The sequence below is a fragment of the Olea europaea genome, chromosome 14 (genome assembly GCF_002742605.1).
Source record: "Olea europaea var. sylvestris chromosome 14, O_europaea_v1, whole genome shotgun sequence".
Taxonomy (NCBI): domain Eukaryota; kingdom Viridiplantae; phylum Streptophyta; class Magnoliopsida; order Lamiales; family Oleaceae; genus Olea; species Olea europaea.
The window spans coordinates 12,922,036-12,942,958 of NC_036250.1; the positions used below are offsets into that span (position 1 = coordinate 12,922,036).

Sequence of the window (20,923 nt, forward strand, 5' to 3'; positions counted from 1 at the left end):
CAGTAGGGGGAATATTTGATATACAACGTCAACAACAACATTGAGCGGTTGTTTAAGAAACTTGTATTACAATGGGGGTTCAGCAAACTTTTCCATATGCGACACGATGAATCTCAAGTGATAATTCATACTTGAAATGTTAAGATTGCAAATGTGAGAATTTTGCACATTCCATATGTTGACATTTAATACCATCAAATTGGAGCTTTCGAATATTTAAATTCATATAATAGCAAAAAGGAAAAATAAAGAGTTTCAACGGTTTTCAAGTGTCAAAGTCAACAGTTAAATTGTCTATCCCAGCAGTGAGTAAATGTCGAGTTCGACAGTTCAAATGTTTAACCCGATAGTTTCGATGACACTACTCGACAGTTGAACTGTCATAAATTTCGGGAAAGCTTGAAAACCATGTATTTAGTTCTTTGGAAGAAATTATTGAAAACATAAATGGTGATAATCAATTCTTAACTACAAAATTACAATATCTTCCCACAAATAAATAAGGAATGACTTAATGCTTCATTAAATATGAATTTTTTCACATTTCTCTAGAGGATATTGGTATTTTTTCCCTTTGAAAAATATATAAAAAATAAAATACATTAATGAATAAGAGATTCAAAAAGTTCAATTAAATATAACCATGTTATATTAAACATCTAAAGTAGTAAACTATGAGATAAAAATATAAACAATTTCTAGTAGCTCACCTTTGAAATTGATCAATAACTTTCCCTTGTTGATGATGGAATGAAGATGAGGAAAAAGACGGTAGGGTTTGTGTTCATACACGCTTGTGTATTTTTTTTTTAACCTTTCATCCATTTTTTTAACAAAAATTCATATTATACAATATAATAATTATATCTTAAATGTTTAAAATACATAAAACAAATCATTATATCACACCATTAATTGCATTCAAATCAAGCATTTATTGCCACTAAAAAGGTGTCATAAAGAGTGAAATGGACATTTTGCATAAAAAGTGACATTTTTGAAAGAAATTTGTGCAAATGAAATTTTTTAATGCATTGTCAATTTTAGTGACATTTATGTAAATTCCCCATTTATAAATAATCTATAAAGGTTCGTTTGATTGTAAAGATGAAATTGAATTGCCTAGAAAACGAATTCCAGGAAATTGAATTTTCTAAAATTGTTTTCCTGGAAATTTTAAATTATTGTGTTTGATTGGTATAATTTTTCACTTGAAAAATGTTGAAATAAAAGTTTTTTTGTTGTTCGTTTGACTTTGTTTTACATGAAAATTGTCAATTAAATGGATGAAATATATATATATATATATATATATATATATATATATATATATATATATACAATAATTCTTAAAATTTGTTTCCATTACCCAAAAAATAAAAAATAAAAAATAAAAAATTGCTACAGCACCCTAGAGAATCAATTCCCACCATATAGAAAACCACACTTTCCAAGACAATCAAGATTGGAATTCCATGGAAATAATTGTGCTACCAAATAACAAAAAAATGGAAGAGATGAAATTGAAATTCCATTTCCATGTAATTCCTACCATCAAACACGGCCTAAAATGCTTCTTCCCTATTCCTTAAAAGACTACCCATAAAATACTACCCATTCTTTAGTTCCTCCTTTTCACACTTGATTTATCAAATTGGTTTAGCAATATTAATGGTTTGGATCTGGGATTTACTGTTTTTGAAGCCCAAGTTCCATTTGTACAAATTTTTTCGCATGTTTGTTTGTTTGTATCACTTTTTCTCCCTCATTTCTTCAAAGAAAGAAAGCAAACGCTAGCAGAGTCGAGCCATTTCTGATTCTTCCACTAGAATCATTGTTGGCTGTCTATCTTTCGTTGTTTGTTGTCGATTTTACAAGGTTTTTCTGTCGTTATTATGATTCTTCGAATAGAAACCTTAGCGGTGTACTCTCATTTGATTTTTTTCAGTTATTACACAAGAAACCTTGGTTGTAGTCGATCTTTCAAAACTTTTGGTATTGTGCTGTGATTTTTTTATTCATTTGTACCCTTTTGGAACTCAAGTCGTGCAATTTTACTTTCGTCTCAAGATTTTCAGGTCAGATTTGATACAGAAAGTGTTCCTTCGTGTGAATGTTCCGATGTTTAGGTATTGTGTTCAAAGCTATATTCTTGTTGTGAAAAGGTAAGAAGTTCGTACATATTTATGTATCTTTCGAATGATTTTGTTCATTTAAACTATGATAATATGAATAATCATTTATTTTATTTTATCTTTCACACAGATCGTTTTCATTTTCAATCTTCGAGAATTATGCTGTTGTGCTACACACTGTATTTTCTTTGTGAAAGGTCGAAATTCTGACACATCTTTGTGTGTTTCTACATGCTGGATTTCATGTAATTACGTGGAATTATATTGTAGTTGTTGATCAATTTTTTGTTACAGATTTTCAACATGTATGAAAATTGTCAAGAAATTTTTGCCAATTGTGAATCCGGTGTTGTTCCAATAGCTAAAAAAATTTGTGGGGCTCAAATAACTAGGTATTCTCTTCTTCTCTTTGCACACTTCTTTCCTACTGTGTGTGATGGTTATTAGGATTTCTTAATGGTTGTTGAGTGTAATTTAAATTCATGTTAATTTGGAGTATTTATCTTAGCCAATAATTCTTAGGGTTCTAATAATATGACAAGGGGTTCAAGATGATTGGGAGGAAATTGAAGAAGAACAGCGTGGCTCTTGATGTTGTTAACTTTGGTGAGGAAGATGACGGAAAGCCCAAGAAGCTTGAGGCATTGGTTGCTTTTGTGAATAATAATGATAGTAGTCATGTTATGAATGTTCCTCCTGGTTCAAGTGCTCTTTCTGATGTGCTCATCGGGTTGTAAGGCACTTTTCCAGTTCGTATGTTTTTCACTGGAGTATGGTCCTATATTTTATTTTGAACGATTAATTGTTTTGCATAATTCGACATGTTCATTACAAGAATTGCATTCTATGCTTTTTGCAATGAATATAAGTGGAGCGAACATTGACTGATGACCAAAGAGATGAATTTGAGGACATACTACATATGTTGACTTTAGAAAGAACCCATATTAAACAAACTATGGGGTTTTCCTTGGATAATGCTGATACGGCTAGAGGGGTAATTATTTACGCTGATTTTACTATAATTGGTTTTTCGACTCGTTGAATAAGATCTCGAGCCACGTAATGCCTTTGAAGCTATCTTAATCTGAATTTAAGATTGACTCTAGAATAACATGGGCAATGAGGCTAAAATTGTTAATTATGTATTCAAGTTCTAGACTATCCATTTGATACATTATATTTTTTGTAGGCAGTGGATGGCGGTGGTGTTGCAAGCAAAAGATGCACCGGAATGGGCTTATGGAGGAGAATGAACTGTCAAGTTAATCTGGTTCTTGTTTATTCTGGAAAATCTCAAGATTTTGTATGTTTTCTTCTCATCTTTTTTATTCTTACCTCCTATTGAATCAACTATTTTAGGCTTTCATTTTTTCTTATTATGTGAAGTTTAAGACCTCTCTCTCAATATGGTATATAAATATTGTCTTTAACATACTGATTTTATGAAAGAAACACCCTTTTAGTTATTTATTGCTACTATCTTGATGGAAAAATTGATTCACTTCTAAATTTTTATAAATATGTTTAATTTTTCTTCTTCCAACAATTAATAATTCAAGTCGTTATAATTATTTATTTGATCTTAATGAAACTGGGCCTAGGCTTATCTAAGGAGGTGGTTTTCTAGAGTTGTCTGCTTTTGAACCACTCTGGTGCATTATGAATATTTTTTGGGAAAAAGTGAAAGCCGAAAGAAGAATACTCCATGTTTCAAACATTGAATGTCGAATGTTGTCAAGATTTGATAAATGACCTCTCCTCTATTATAAAAATTAGAAGAAATCTGTTATCTTCCAATCTCTTCATTCCAAATGAGTTTATTCTTTTCTTTTTGGCCTATTATAGCTGCTCTTCGACATTCATTACAGGATAGACTGAGCAAAATCTCAAGCAAGAGTCGCAATGAGAAATATTTAAAGTTTTAAATAAGTATATGTTTGTGTCGTTTTAGACCACTATTTGATATTCTCAAAAACATAATTGTAAATATGCATATTTTTGTTCTATCGCCTTCACATGTCAATCCTCGTTGCCATACATTCCAAATTATTTTCCTTATGAGAAAAATGAAAAGAGAACTAGGAAAATTTTGGCCTTATGGTATATTGATCTTTCTACATAATTGAAATATGAAGTCATCTTCCATTTCTTTCCAATTGAAAAAATTTTAATGTAATTTTAATGACAATAGTTTTCTTCTTGGTTGCATTTTTAATATTAAAGGAGATAAATGTCAGAGAATCTTTAAGCTTTGCCCATGGCTCCCATGTCTTATAAGGTTTCAACTACTATTGGACAAGAAATCGTAAAAATAGCCTCAAACCTTCTAATTGATACCAGTATTACATATTAATTTTTGGCATTTTATACGATATGCTGAGTTTCTTTATATGTAGCTCCGCCATGGAAATTGATTGATTTGCCTAGGGTAGAGAGGAAATCTCTATGATTCTTTAGTGAGTAGCTTCTAAACATATTCTCGTATATTTCAACTGCAGTTTCTGCAATAATCTATAATGAATTTTTCTAAATGAATCTTTTGAATAGTTTAGATTTGATACCTAATTTTGGAAGTTTAATATCCCTGTTTCTTTTTATGGATTCAATATGCTGACACAGTGATGCAATATTGCTGGTTGTAATTCCTGCTTCTCGGTCCCCAAAAGTTACCACATGTAAAGTTATTAAAATTTCTAAGGAACTTGATGGAGATCCTTGCTCAAGAGATCCAAAATTGTATGAAACTTGGGCTTCTCAATCTCCTCTCTGGGTGTATTATATCCTCCAACTGCTTGTGTTTTGTTTTCTGTTTAGTTAATCCATCTACAACAGATTGATTCTATTTGTTAGCTTGCAGAAGAACTGCTTCTAGTATGCTTTACGTAGTCCTTGTCCCTTCAGAATATAATGTGTAAAAAGAATCATCTCTCTCCATTATTGTGCATGGGAATTGAGGTCTGCTGCCTTGTACTGTACTAGAGAAATAGGCAAATATCTCCAATAGTTGCAAATCATTATCGTCGTTAATATGTGACATAAATACTGCATTCTTCTTTAGCAGAATCAAAGTGAACAACAGATGCTATTGCATTTCAGTCTCACATTTTCTGATTTAATTGAAAGTTATTTTTCTTTCAGTACTTGTCAAGTATCAATAATTCATGAGGTTGGATGATATTATTGGGATAAAAAGCACTCCAAGTGACTTTTATTTGATATTTTCTACAACGATTGCAGGCTTCAGAGAACATCCCAGATAGTGCAGAAAGAATTGGTTAGGCTTGATGAACGAATAGTGCTTAAGGCACAAAAGCTTTATCAATGGAGCTTTGCCATGAATTTGAGGATAAGTTCCTCCAGAACGTTACAACTGATGAGGTGAGACTTAGCTGTAAAAGTCATCTTTCACAAATTTTTGTAATCATAAAGGATTTTTAAAGTAATTAGGATGAAGAAAAATTTCATTGCAGCATCACTTGATGAGTGAAAGAGTATCTTCGGTACTGGAGCCTATATGGTCTTTTCTAGATCAAATTCTAGATGCCTATTTTCTCACTACTAGATTATAAAACATTGGCTTCTAAATGTTTGTACTTTTTTCTATATTTACAAATCAGGTTGTTTTATATTGCAGATTTTATATGTTCATCAGTTTGGTGCCAACAGGTTTTTACCGAACGCGCTAACATTACCTTCAAAACAACACAATCTGTGCGTTGCACGGGCAAAGAACTAGTATAAATAAAAAGTCTCTTAAAAATACTCTCTAAACACTTGAACTTTTCCTCCTTTTTTTGGACAAAACACTTGACGAACTTTAATAAATTGAATAAATAAATAATATTAGCTCGATGTTTGACAATCATTAAAATAAAATTATTTTTTCTCTCAAATTTATTTTTAAACGCATATTTTCACAATAAAATATTTTACGCGTAAACCTAAAATTCTTCCTACTAGTCATAAATTTGTCAAAAAATCACCATTTTAAAACTCATTTTCCCAACAAGTCCTTGTTAAACAACCATTAAAATGAGTTTATTTTAGGAAAATAAATTTTGAAAAGTTTCTTGAAGAACGAGCAGTTAAATAGTATGAAAAATTTTGAGTTTACATACAGAATATTTTATTGTGAAGACAAGACTAAGACTGTTCACTTGCTAATGTGATAGGAGAATCTTACGGTTCTCTCCAAATGTGAGAATCGTAAGTATGATTCTTTTCAAGTGAGTAAGATAAAACTTCCCACTATGAGTAAAATAACATTTCTTTAAGAAATAATTCGTCATCTTCTTCTGCACTGAAATACCAACCACCACCCCTTCAGCATCGGCCGACAGAACATGCCAGCCCAGGATGGAATTATAACAACTCTTAGCTTTGGACCTCTAGGATTCTTCTTGAATCATTTATGTCCTCTCTATATTCATTGAACTAGGTCGAAGTTCGTTGGACACTATTAGTTGCAAATTTACTAACTTGATCTGACAAAATAGTATGATTCATATTAGAATTGCAAATAAAGCATAAATGGGCTAGGAGTGGGGTCGGCTTTCGTTGAGGAGATGTCAACTTTATTTTTATACACTAATGCCATTCAAACTGGGCTATTGACAGGGATTTAAACAGGGGCCTTGGTTTGAATATCGCCTCTCGTTTTTATAATCTTATTTGATACTGGTTTTCAAAACAAAGTTCTCTTTTACCACTTTGTTTGCGAGTCGTTAAATGAGTGTCCACTGAACTTTATCCATGGTTACTACTTGCTCACTAAAAATTAAGTGATTATCTAATGTTTACTGAAATATTTATTAGTTTACTCATCCATCACCATAGGCATTGTCATATATATGGTGGACAAATATTTCTACGTGGCAGATGAAACAATGACGTGGCATACAAAATGGGTTAATCATACCATTTCATCATAAATTTGTATTTTATAAATGACAAAAAAATGTTAAATTAAAAAAACGTTTCTTCCCCAAATCACTTCTCCCAAATCACGCCATTCCTCCTTAGACTTGGAAGCCGAACAAGATGCCACCATGACCACGACCTCACCTCTGAAGCCCCGACGATGATTCAACCCACAAAAACCCATCAAAGTTTTGCAATATATTATCGATTTTATCTGACCTAATTTCAAGAGCAATTGTAAAAGATTTTATATGGGAATTAGAAAGAGAATTATTGAGGGCTGATGAATTCAGTACATCTCTTGAGAAATGGGTTGAATTGAGAATGAAGGTTCTACAGGAAGCAAATGGTGAGATTTCCAGGATTTGAGAGCCCAATTGGTGTAGATAATCTAAAATTTGCATACCCAGTATTGTTCAAGGCTAAATGGTCGCTCGTTCTCTTCCTCATTCTCACTAGTTACTACCCCATCCCCACAAATCATATATGTGTATATACTTTTGGGGTCTTAACATGTTATCTTTGTGTATATATAGAAATGCACGGAGGTTCGATTCTCTCTATTAATATTTTCTTAGTTGAGCCTGTCGCACAGGGCTTACCTAAGGCGGTTCACCTGGTTGGCGTGGTTTGCAAACTATTGCGTCAGTTCGAGAATTTACTCAGTGCACACTCAAATAGTAGCGGCTGCGGATTCCCCCGTCATAAAAAAAATAAAAATAAAAATAAAAATGCACTGAGGGAGGATAAAAGTTCATTTTGACTCTTGTTTTCACCAGATCAAGTTGCCCATCAAATTCAAGAACCCCCACCACAATCCATGAAGAAGACTTAGGTTATGACATAGAAAAAGGGCAGAACGATGATTTGAAGAGCGTAATTTTCAGGCTCAAGACTCCCCAAGAGGTGCACCACCAATATTTTACAGAAATGGATTGGGGAAGGCAATGAAATCACCATCCCTGACTAAGCCCTAAGAAAATCCCACTATTATCTGAATTGGGACCCAAAAAAAATGTATTGGGCATCATGATCTTGGTGAATATTGATTGTCCAGACATTAACAACAATGTTGGAGAAGTCATTTTACAAACAACACTTTATGCAGATGTGGAGTGATTAACGGAATTCGTTTCACACCCCGTCTCTTTCATTTGCTATGTGGAACTTTTTTGGTCAATTGTACAAATGGAAGTGACAATAGTTGTGAATGAATAAATTGATGAATACTTCAGTGTACATTGTTAACCTTTCTATTTTTGGTGAGCAAGTAGTAACCATGAATTAATTTCGATGACCACTCATTTACTTAACTCGTTTGTTTTCCCGTGAACTCTTTTTGCTCGCGAATGGAGGACAGAACTGACTAATGTCAATGAACTTTGATCAAATTTCCTTTTTGGACTATCAAACTTCAGTTTACCTCTTTCTTCTTTAGTAGAAGAGGACATATGATGTGTTTTGTGAGGAAGAAGTCCGTGAGAATGTAAAAAAGTTAATTTTGGTGGCTCGAATGGCCTTTCGGCCGTCGACAAATAGAAGGTTGGGGGATACATGTGCCGAGAAGGAAAAAAAACACTTTGCCTTCTTTATTTTTCCGAAGAGCAACAAGACGAACAAAATTATCAATGTTTGTCAAACAATAGCACCGCTTGTGCTTAAACATCGATCTAAATGACATTGATGTTGCATTAAATAAGAGGTATAATTAAATGAATCACTTAATTCTTATTTTCATTAAACTCGTCACTTAATGCCACCTAGACAGATGATGTAGAACCAATGGTGTTAAATAACATCATTCTTTTCAATTTAAAATCACATTAAAACTGTATATCTGATATGCAAGTGCAACTGATATTGTAATTATCGAACTTTCAAAAATGCATCAACTTCATGGAGCGTCAACAGTTTGCTATATCATGACACTGCATAAACATTGCAGCAGCGCCTGCTACGAACAATTGATATGCATCTGTGGAGTCGACCAAGACAAGTAGAGAGGCAGGAAGAGAGAAAAATATTCAACCAAGAATAGTGCCCAATAAAAATACAGTACAACAAACATTAAAATAAGGCTCATTATCAAAGCCTAACAGTTCAATTTATGAGAATTAAATTTTCAACAAAGCTACATGTACAGAATAATCCTCTACAGAAACGGTACAAAATACACACATGCAGAGGTGGGTGGGTTATTTTTTGTAATATTTTAATTCACAAGGGGTCCACCCCATTTGACTGTCTGTAAGGTTTCTGTAGATGATTTTTTTGTACAACTAGATTTTTCCTTAAATTTTTTAGGTTCTTGCCATTTATACAGAATTTTTTTTCACAAAAATCATACAAACACTCACGTGGAGACGGCCCCATGTGAATAAAATATGATTAAAAAAAACCACCCAACCCCATTGCATCTATTTTGGAGCAATTCTATCACTTTCCCTACTGTACTTGTAGTTTCTCTCAATTTTTTAATAGTCATTGAATTTATATTTCTACCATGATTCAATGAATTTTGAAAATATTTTTGAATAGTCACTAAATTTTAACATGTTGCACTCTATCACTCTCCAATCACGTTTCATTAGTCACTAATATTTATAATGCTTTCGAGTGGTCACTGAAATTTAATATATTACATTTCATCATTCACTTACCATGTTTTATTAATCCTGAACTTATTAACTAAACTTTAAAATGCTTCCGAATGATCGCTGATATCAATTGTTCGAAAATAGAAAAATTTGAAATATAAAATATTATGCATGAAAATGGCGTCGTTCTTTCCTCTTGGAATGCCTTGTGACAATTCTAAAAATTATATTAACTTAAATTTCACTGCCATTTGAGATAGAATTCTTTATTTTCTTAACTGGGGTCTACAATTTCAATCAAAATAAAGAGACAATTTTTCCATTTTATTCTCTCAAAGTAAAAAAAATTGAAGCTAGCATTTTTCCCCCTTAAACATAATTTTTGACGACTAAAGAAACTATATCTTTTTGACCAATATTAATATTCTTGTCATAGATTAAGAGTCTTATTATCTTGTCGATATCTATTTTATTTTCTTAATCTAGATCGAATCTCATAGAAAATAAACTCTACTCATAAACATTATGAAATTCAATGACCACTCGAAAGCATTTTAAAGTTTAATGAGTAAAGCGTAATAGAGATCTATGTTCAGTGACTAATGAAACGTTTAACTCAATTTATGATCTTCAGTGTAAAACATCAAAGGCTATTAGGAAAAATGCATATTACACACATTAAGAACCAAAGTAATTTCACTAGCCAAATATTTCAACCAAACAGAATGTTTCGCTACAAATATCAGTTTATTTATACAGATATATCCAGCAAATGTGAAATGTAATTCCAAAAGCCAATTGGGATGGATACCAAACAACTTGCTCCAGGGAACTTACCAGAGCATGCAGAAATATGGTAAAAAATTTCTTTCACCATTCTGCTATGAATATCACTCAGGTTTCAGTTTCTCAAATCAAGCAGGACTAGTGATTGGTTTTCCGAATAGTAAGGGAAATTCATCGTAATGTTCGGAGAAACCTCGTTCCTCAGCCATGCTCTTCAGTGATTCATAGACCTGATACATAGACCACCTATCCTTTGGGCGAGAAACCACACAATTACATGCAATTTTTAAGAACTTTACAATTTCCTCGTCATGACCCTTTCCGCATAGGCGCTTATCAATAGCATCTTTAATTCGACCAGAATTAGAGAGCATTATTACCCAGTCGACCAAATTACCCTTGAACCCTTCATCTGCAGTACTCACATCCAGAGGTTTCTGTCCAGTAGCTAACTCGAGCAGCACTACCCCAAAACTATAACCATCTCCTTTAACTGAAGCAACCATTGTACTTGAGTACTCGGGAGCTACATATCCAACTTCACCTAAATCCCCATGGACAAAGCTACTCTCATTAGATTCTGAAGTTGTCAGGAGTCTTGCCAATCCAAAGTCCATTATCCGAGCATCTAAATCTTCATCAAGAAGAATCACATTGGAGCTAATATTCTGGTGCAAGATCGGAGGATGACAACCGTGGTGAAGCCAGGCAAGCCCCCTTGAAGCACCCAATCCAATCCTAAACCTCGTAGGCCAATCCAAGATTTCTGCATTCCCATTCAACATGGAACCCAAAGTCCCATTTGACAAATGCTTGTAAACCAACAGCTTCTCCTCCTCCACGACGCAAAACCCTAAAAGTGGCACCAAATTTGGATGCCTTAGCTGCCCTAACCTATTCATCTCCATACGAAACTGCTTTTCCCCCATCTTACATGTACTAAACCGCTTAATTGCAAGAGCTGATCCATCCGGTAACACTGCCTTGTAAGTAATCCCCATCCTAGTGGAGACTATAGTGTTCTTGGGGCTAAAATTGCTCGTGGCCGCCAATAAATCAACCAACTTAAGCTTCACAAGTGGTTTCTGGAATAGCATAACCTGAGTAAGCTTGTGAGCCCTCAATTTCTCTACCCACCCACTTCCATCATCTCTTCCACCAATCCCATAACCACTCTTTCTTCTCTTATTAGACTTGGTAAAATACCACCACCACACACCAAAACCTACCAACAGCGAAGCTGCAGCACCAAAAACTCCAGCAGCAATAATAATAGCCAAATTTTTCTTACTCAATCCACCACATTTACCCAAAGGGCCTCCACAAAGCCCACTATTCCCATCCAAATCAAGCTCCAATAAATCATACTTAAATGAGGGCACCCTCCCAGATAAATCATTATTCGCAACTGAAAATTTTTTCAACCTCCCTAAATTAGAGAGCTCATATGGTATATTCCCAGACAAACTGTTGTCATCTAAAAGCAAATTATTCAAATACGTACAGTTTACAAGATCAGAGGGGATTTGACCGGTAAAATCATTATGGGATAGATCCAAAGTGACCATATAAGGTAACCAATTACAGATTTGAGGTGGGATCGAACCGGAAAGACTGTTACCGGCGAGATCCAGGGTCTGGAGGCTGTGACAGTACTGTAAAGAACCCGGGATTTTTCCTGTAAGATTAAAGTCCCTGAGCTCGAGGCTGAAAATCCGATTTTCACGGTCGTTCCAGCAAGAAACACCAACGAACTTGCAAATGAATCCCACGGATGAATTTGAGAAGCTCCATGTGTTGAGCTTCCCTTCTGGGTCGTTAAATGAACTCTTCAGTTGCTGCAAACACTTTACATCATCTTCGGCGAAAACCCAGTTGGAAAACAGCAGAGAAATCAGCAACAGAGAGATGAATGTGGGTCTGTTGCGAATGGGAGTCATTGTTGATGATTCTATGGCTAGGAGTTGAAAGCTTAAAGAGGAGGTTTGATTTGTTGAATTTTCTCTCTGGAGGTCACCCAACTATGAGCAAAATTTAAATTTCTATTTTGTTCAAATAATGCACATAATTTAACCTCTAAAAATTTTCCTGGTTAGAAAATATATTTTCTCAGTACTCGTTTTGATGGTAATACTCAAAGGCGTGGCTCCTATTACAACTCCATCATCAAACTCACAAATGGCGAGTTAGGAAATCCTTTCAATACAGTCTCACACTTTTATAAGGAAATCAACTTTTTTCGTTCCAAATTCATTGTTGAAATTTCAATTTCATTGAATAGAATTCTATCGCGAAACTTAATATTTTTTTAATTTAGATTCCTTTTGATGTTAATTTGTTTTATTTATGCATAAAGATACGGATTCATATTTATTTACACAAAAGTCACGCTATTGCATTTTTTGGCACGATAGATTACTATGTTAACATGACTTTACAACTTGAAAGTGTGATTATGCATGACTAAAAAGCTAATGAACCTCAAATATAGCCGTATAAGGAATGCCATTTTTGTGTTGGAACTCTTATTAGTGACTTTATCTTAAGATACATGCATACGAGTGATCAAGATTGAATATTTTATTTCCTCTTTTTTCAACTGATTCAAGACATTATTTCTTGTCTTATCTTGCTACTCATCTAAATCCATCTTTCGTCGATACCTTCAACTTGGATTATATTAGGGAAATGGGCTTATTAAAAGACTGCCTGATTTGATAGTAGTCGATCAAGATATGGCCACTAGAAAGAACAAGAATCATTAAACTAGAATCTTGGCTCCCAAGACTTTTTCATAGAATTTCAACACTTTTTTCAACTCCTCAAATGCTGCATTATCGGTTCAAATTCCACCCAACGAGAGTACAGTATAAAATTATCCAAGACTTGTAAGAAGTGCCTAGCCTATAAAACCCGACACGGGATAGGAAAATACAGTGGCCTCAAAGCGAAGAGTTCCTTTTGAAGCTCGGGAATGAACCCATAGATTATACTTCAGTACTTACTTTGAAATAAAATGGAAATTGAGGGGTTAAAGTGAAGCTCCCCTCAAAGATTGGTGACCAATGGGTTTTATATTACTTTCTTTAACAATAATAAAGGAATGAAAGAGGGCGACGGCACACGTGGGGCGGTGAGGTGGGTTGGTAATGACTGGATGTTTGAATAGAGATTACAGGTGGGTTTAATTCTAATTTAAATAGTGAAAATTTTTGTGTTTGATCGAATTAGAGGCTACCAGTGGGCCCCATTCAAAGGGCTCATTTTGCATTCTGATATAGTGCTATACTGTTAAACACAGTACTTTGACCAACATTATTAAATAAAATATTAATAAGTTTGGCACTTACTTTTTTTAATTCTATCTAATTTAATATATTACAATATTATTTATAATATTTTCAATTTTTTTTTTGTAATGTTGTTTTCATTATAATATAATGGAGCTGAACTAAAATAGGGGGAATTTTTATAAATATCACTAAATTTGAAAATACGCAAAAAAATTTCATTTGCACTAAATTTGGTCAAAAATGTCATTTTTTGGGTATGAAAGGTCCATATTACCCTTAATGACAATTTTTTAGGAGCATTTAATGCTTGATTTGAAAGTCATTTATGTTGTGATGTGATGATTTGTTTCGTATATTATAAATATTAGAGATATGATTATTATATTGGATAGTATGAATTTTGATAAAAAAAAAAAAAAAAAATTTCTTACCATGCACAAACCCTAACTTCTTATCCACCTTCTTCATTTCATCATCAAGAAGACATTATTATTAGATTCATCATCTGTTTTTCAGAGATTAGCTATTAGAAATTATTTATATTTTCATCTTATAGTTTACTATTTTAAATGTTAAATAGAATATAGTCATATTTATTTGAAATTTTTAAAACTCTTATTCATTGATTTGTTTGATTCTTGATATATTTTTGAATGAAAAAAAATATCAACATCCTTTAAAAAATGTTAAGGATTTCATAATTAATTAACTATTGAGTTATTCCTTATTTATTTTTGGGAAGATGTTATTTTTGGGAAGATGTTGTGACGTTGCTGTTAAGAATTGATTATCACCATTAATGATTTGAATAATTTCTTCAAAGATACCAAATACATGTTTTTAAGCTTCCCGACAATTTCGATAGTTCAACTATCGAATTTCACATTTTGAAACCGCCATATTAAACATCTTAACCGTCGAACTCGACATTTAGAAACTGTCGGAATAAATAATTTTACTGTTGGAATTCAACCATTCATTTCACCTTTTGTCATTGAATGAATTTAAATATTTAAAAGTGTCAATTTCATGCTATTAAATATCGACATATTGATTGTGCAGAGCTCTTACCGTTGCAATATCAACTTTTCAAATATTAGTAATCATTTGAGATTCATCGTGTTGTATAAGAGAAAGTTTGTTTATGTGGATGACGAATGGAAGTGAAGAATGGACAAAACCACTTTCGTTTTAGTTCTGGCAAGTATTACCCTATGCACTCGTTATGGTAGAGTTGACTATAACTGGACAACGTGTTCCAACCTCATTCTAACACAACTCATGTAAATAAGCTTGATATCTAAAAGTAGTTGAAATTGTATTCTGAATGTTCCCCCAATAACGTTGTACATTCTGAAATTATATTATCATTATCATTTTATTACTGTTTGCAGACATTAGTCGTGTTTAAGTTCACAAGCAAAATAATTACATATATAAAAATTGTATACCATTCGACAGAAGGATTCTATGATTCTCGAAAGATGGTTGCAAAGTAAAAAAATGTATAAGGGACATGTTGTTCCCGAATACATTCTCAACTTACATTATTATTAGCATTTTATTATCATTAACAGACATTGCGTAATATCCTGACAGTTAAACTATCGATTCCGACATAAAGTTTCTGTCATTCTCGACAGTTGGTTGCGAGCAGAAAATGTAACTATAAATAAGATGCATAAGGGATAAGCTGTTGTAGAACATTTGGTAAAGACATTACTATATTTATCCCTGACAAAATTATAATACATAACTCAACAATTTTTCTCGTGCTAATTGAATAATCCAACAAGTATGAGAAACGATCAATAATAAAATGTGTAACCACATATGGATGCAACCACCAAATCATGTTTATAACCACATTCTGGAGGGGAGCAAAATGAGGTCATTTAGTACACCAATCAATTCTAATGTAGTATTAACATATTACGTCACACTATTTCTTTACTCTCTTTCTCCTTTCCTTGGTGTATGTAGTCCCAGTAGATGCTGCAAGAAATCGAATGTGTGTCAATCATTGCCTTTTTGTGTCAATAACAGTGTTATTTTCGATGGGTATGACGGCCGCATCCGTCACGCTACAAGCCGAGGAAACTTTCTCATTGTCCGAGCATGATACTTCAAGCTCTATGGCTCGTCCATCTGTTTGAAAAAAACATTTGCAATACTAATCAATATGAATTAATTATTTCTAGTTTGCAAATTATGGAATAAGTAAGAGTATTTAAAATTTTGAATTTCTCATGGTTAATGCACATACCGTTCACCTCTTGGTTTCTACTAGGCAATGGACCCTCATGATTATTCAAGCATGGGTTAATACCTCCTCCATCTAACTGAAAACAACAATTACAATACTAATGGACATGAATTCAATATTTATAGTTTGCATATTATAGAATGAGATGAATGTATTTAAAGTTTTGAATTATTCAGAAGTCAATGCTAAACACACGTATAAGAAATAAAAAAAAAACAAACTATAATGTTCTGTCGAGAATGACAGTTTATATTGAAAGATGACTCATCCATCGAGAATAATTGAAACGAATTGTCGGGAACAATAATTTATCGCGATAGATGGGTCACATAACTGATCATTCGATAAGTTCTTGTGTGTCAATAATTCATAACTATACAGACTTTAATGTGACAAATTAAACAGTTCGCTTAAAAGATTTGATACCCGTGCCTAACCTAAAAAAAATATAATAAATAAGATATATTAGAATGACAAGTATAATACAACAATCAGTTTCTATAAACCAAACAAATTCGGGAGAATATGAAGTAAAAAATTAACAGAATGTGAAATATTTATTTAGAGAAATATAAAAAAATCATAAATAACACCCAAAAAAATTTAGAAAAAATTAAAATGGCCAAAAAACTATAAACCCCAAAAAAAAATGGAGAAATCCAAATTACCTGTAAAGGAACTCTCCCAACAGAGTCGAACCCAAAATAAAGAACAATCTAACTCACGGTTTAGATGTAGGGAACTCAAAATTGATGGTCCAATCTAAAAGAAAGAAAAAAAGGAACATTAGTAAAAAACTTGAAAGAAAACCTTCAATTGATCCAAAAAAACGCATATATTCGAAATCTTACCTAAAATATTTTTCTTCCTTCTGTATTGACGTAATAAATGAGATCCCAACGTAAGAATTTGCACTCCATATAGTTTTCAAAGAATTAAGAGAGGAACCATAGAAAAGAAGAAAAAAGAAAGGAGAAATTTTGCAAAGAAACGTACTAGAGAGAGAAAAATGAATGAGTTAATTTTAAAATTTTTTGCTCTCTCTCTCTCTCTCTCTCTCTCTCTATATATATATATATATATATATATATATATATATTGTAAGGATTTTGAAGTACAATTATGAGGTGATTGATTGTCACATTTTCTCCAATTTTTTATGCTGTCAACTCAATTATGTGTATGGTATTTGAATTTTTAAGAGGGGTAAAAATGTCCAAAATTGGTTATTTTGCAAAGACTTTAAAAAAGTGACATTTTTGTAAATACAAGGCCAAAAGTTGAATATTTTGATAATTTCCTCCTAAAAAATAGTAACTAAATAACTTGCCCTGTGGTAGTATGTAAATTGACTCGCATTTAGCCAATTTGTGTCTTACTCAGCTTCATGTCAGATTACGTTGGCCTTGTTATGTTGTGTTTGGAGTATAATTTTCTCTGTCGAACAATACGAAAATACTTACACTTGCAAATTATTGAAATGAATTTGAACAACGTAACAATGTAATAAACATTACCAACTCAAGGCCACCAACTTCACAACGTGTTCTAAAGATGAATTTCTTCTCTTCTAATGTGCTTAAATGTAGTCGGCAATTGTCTATCATGATAGAACGAATTTCGTCTCCATAAAAGTAGCATAATAATCAGTAGAAGTTCCAATGAACTCAAAGAACTATTTTGTAATTTGACAAAACAATATCAAAATAAGAGAGGATTATGGCAGCAAACCATGTTATTTTAGACTTAGTCATTACAATTCGAAACCTCTAAAAACATTTTCGGAGAACAAAATTTCAAGGAAATAAGCCCATGTTTGTAATTTAAATTACCATTAAACATAATTTTATTAAGTACTCAAGAATTTGATTAATTATAATTTGATTCTTATTTCCTTGATCAGTGACTTACAAGAACTACCAACTTCTGCTACGACAAAAAGCTTCCAAAACCATCTTAATAGCTTTTGAGGCAATTTACCCCCATGGATATCGCATCCTCGCAAATAGCAGCATAGCAAAGAGCTTGCCTTGAAAAATAAGTATTTGCGACGGAATTCCAACCATTTGGAGAAATTCACACAAAAATCGCATTTGGAATAACTATTTATGATGGCTTTGTTGCCTCATTAAAGTATAGTATTTTTTAGTAAATATTATATACAAAAATAGATGTCGTTATAAATAATCTCTTACATATTACCTTTATTTATAATTCCGTCTTGTTGTCATTAATAATCTCTCTCACTATAGTTCATTTGCAATGTCTTGGATCATTAACTTTCAAACTCTAATAAATTTCACTACCTTGACTCGAGTAAATATTTTATTAAGGGTGCGTTTGATTGCAAGTATAAAATTTGCATGGAAAGAAAATAAATTATAGGTAATTCAATTTCCTAATACTTATTCAGATGGAAATTGTCAATTAAATGTGTTTGATTAATTTAATTTTCAACCTAGAAAATACTATACTTGTTTGCTTTTTATTGGTGAATAGATGAGAGAGGGAAAGATAGAGTGAATTTCTTGAAAAATAAAATCTTACTTCCCCCAAAGAAAATATTTTCCTTGATTTTGAGGAAAATATGGTTATATGATCAAAAGTAGGAAAATTTTTTCTATAAAATAAAAAGGCGGTTAAACAGTATAAAAGTAAAAATTTGGGTGAAAAAAACACATTTTCCATGGAAAATATTCAGTTTGCATCCTAAAAGAAAAAAATTCATAAATGAGTTAAGCAATTGTTCTACAAACTTAAAAATGTAAACTTGTTGGGAATACTTTTAATATGAAATAGAGTTTAACTTCACCTTTTTCTCTTTACTTGAGTTACAGTTGTCAACATAATTTTCAAAGTAAACCAATTTATATATTCTAATTAAATTAGTAGTCAAGTAGTCTTGTTCAATTCATTACACAACCTGTATCAATTTTAACGTCAACAAAGATAAACCTTTATTTATATATTAACATGCGGTTTGTGTGTATAGCATGTGCTAGAAAATAATTTTGAATGTCCATGCTAAGACATTTTTTCTTGACAAAAATGTATTGTAAAAACTGAGTTGTTTTAAGTTTTAACAATTATAGGTAGGGATGGCAATAGTTGAGTCGAGCCGATTCAACCCTCAATTACACGAGCTCGATTCGATTCGCTCAAGTTCACGAAGCAGGCTCAGGTTGACTTTTTGGCTTATGGGCCTCGTGGAACGAACCGAGCCATACACATTGAAAAATCCAAAAATTAAATATGTTATGAGAAATTTGAAATCCTCCTTTTTCGGATTTGGGATTGGATATTGTCATCATAGTGTACGCGAACAACATATTACGTGCACAATTATTGTTTTTCCTAAAAATTCAAAATTAAAGAAAATTAACTTAAATAATACTTATGAATCACGAAGTCGGATCTTGAAATTTTTTAGCCATAATCTCTTAATTTTATCTTGGATGTCAAGCTTGTTTATTCTTAGCATTTTAAATACATTAAACTCTTTAGTATGTCTTCTTTAAATCTCGATCTATAATTAGATAGAACACTATCACTTGTACTAAAAGCATACTCGAATGCTACGGTAGATACTAGATGTGTTAATAGACCACGTGCTATCCGATACAATTAGATGTTGACTTTCGTTCATTCTTCACACCTAAGTATGTCAAAAAATAATAATAATAAATACAAAAAATAATCTTTCTTATTGTGAGCAAAATTCCTAGCTAATTCTAACGGTGTCTCACTTGTATGCATATATTCGTAGCTTAAGCAAGAGAATTAGAATTAAGAAAAAGTCAAATGTTCCTATCATTTTTTAGGAGTACAACGCATACATTTTACATAAATTTTTCTTCAGAATACTATGTGTAATTGGAGAGAGGAAATACCTCAATACAGCCTAAATAAAAGGAAGGTTTGTGAGAATAGACCAAAAAATGAAAACATTTGAAAAATAGTCTTTAAACAATTGTCTTTCCAAAAATACCCTTAGTAGGAAATTGCAACCAAAGTCACTACAATGTATAAAAACCTTCAATTAGGTCCTCAGGAAAATATAGATCAAAAAACTTTAATAAATCTAAACCCAAATATTATACAAAATTTTATTGATCTAAAAAATGCAACAGAAAATGAATTAAACTATTTAGAAGAAGATCTGAAAGTATTCTTTACAGAATATTTAGATCCAAAATAAAAAAATAAAAATGCTCCTATAGATAATAATACAATCAAAACAGAAAATGATATATATAAACTAATTCTTAACTTGAGAAGAAGAATTAAAGAATTAAATATAATCATTGAAGAAAAAGTATTAATAGAAAATAGTGAATTCTATAAATTCTATTGTGATATTTTAAATACTTACGAAGATTTTAATTGGCTAAAAAATATTAACTCTTCCGCTGCACACTCCGATGAAATGGTATCAGAGCCATGTTACGAACCAAAAATAATGATGAATATAGTAGATGAAGAAAATATAATTGAAATTTTTTTGAAAAAAGTTGAAAAACATAAAAAACCTAGTTATCCCTATTTGACTAAAAATACCACAAATGAAAATTTTGGGGATATACATAAAAGATTAGAAATTCTAGAACATAATCTACAAATAGGAAACACTCTTTTAGATAAAAGTTTTAAAGGAAAAGATAAGATTATAATTAATCCACCTCAAGATTTTAGGATAACACAAAAAGAAAATAATAAAGGGAAAAAACATGAAGAAAAACAATATACGATTACAAATGTAGAAGAAATAGAACAAAAATTACTACCTCTAGGAGAAGAGGAAGGAGTAGAAATAGATAGTCTTGGAAGTAGAATTGAATTTACAAAAAGAATAATAGGTATATGGTGTAGAGAAATTTTAGAAAATAAAAAAGCATATAAAATAAGAAAGAATTCATTATGTTG

General features: G+C 32.0%; 1 protein-coding gene and 1 long non-coding RNA gene across 4 annotated transcripts; one reads left to right on the plus strand and one right to left on the minus strand.

Annotated features, from left to right (window-relative positions):
- Positions 1-1,465: 1,465 nt before the first annotated feature.
- Positions 1,466-5,743, plus strand: LOC111409223. Of its 3 annotated transcripts, XR_002705470.1 has the most exons (6): positions 1,466-2,165; positions 2,266-2,332; positions 2,430-2,527; positions 2,658-2,865; positions 3,328-3,441; positions 5,376-5,743. It is a non-coding gene; the product is annotated as an uncharacterized LOC111409223 (long non-coding RNA). The 3 variants fall into 3 exon arrangements; XR_002705468.1 differs by lacking the exon at positions 2,658-2,865; XR_002705469.1 differs by lacking the exons at positions 2,658-2,865; positions 5,376-5,743 and adding an exon at positions 4,758-5,369.
- Positions 5,744-10,324: 4,581 nt separating this feature from the next.
- LOC111409225 (probable inactive receptor kinase At1g27190) lies at positions 10,325-12,520 on the minus strand. Its single transcript, XM_023039232.1, has one exon. It carries the CDS (start codon positions 12,379-12,381, stop codon positions 10,570-10,572), a length of 1,812 nt encoding a protein of 603 aa, XP_022895000.1. The 5' UTR covers positions 12,382-12,520; the 3' UTR covers positions 10,325-10,569.
- Positions 12,521-20,923: the final 8,403 nt, after the last annotated feature.

What these genes read in the sequence shown, in the direction of transcription:
- LOC111409225 (XM_023039232.1), bottom strand. Translation starts at nt 12,381, where the DNA reads ATGACTCCCATTCGCAACAGACCCACATTCATCTCTCTGTTGCTGATT.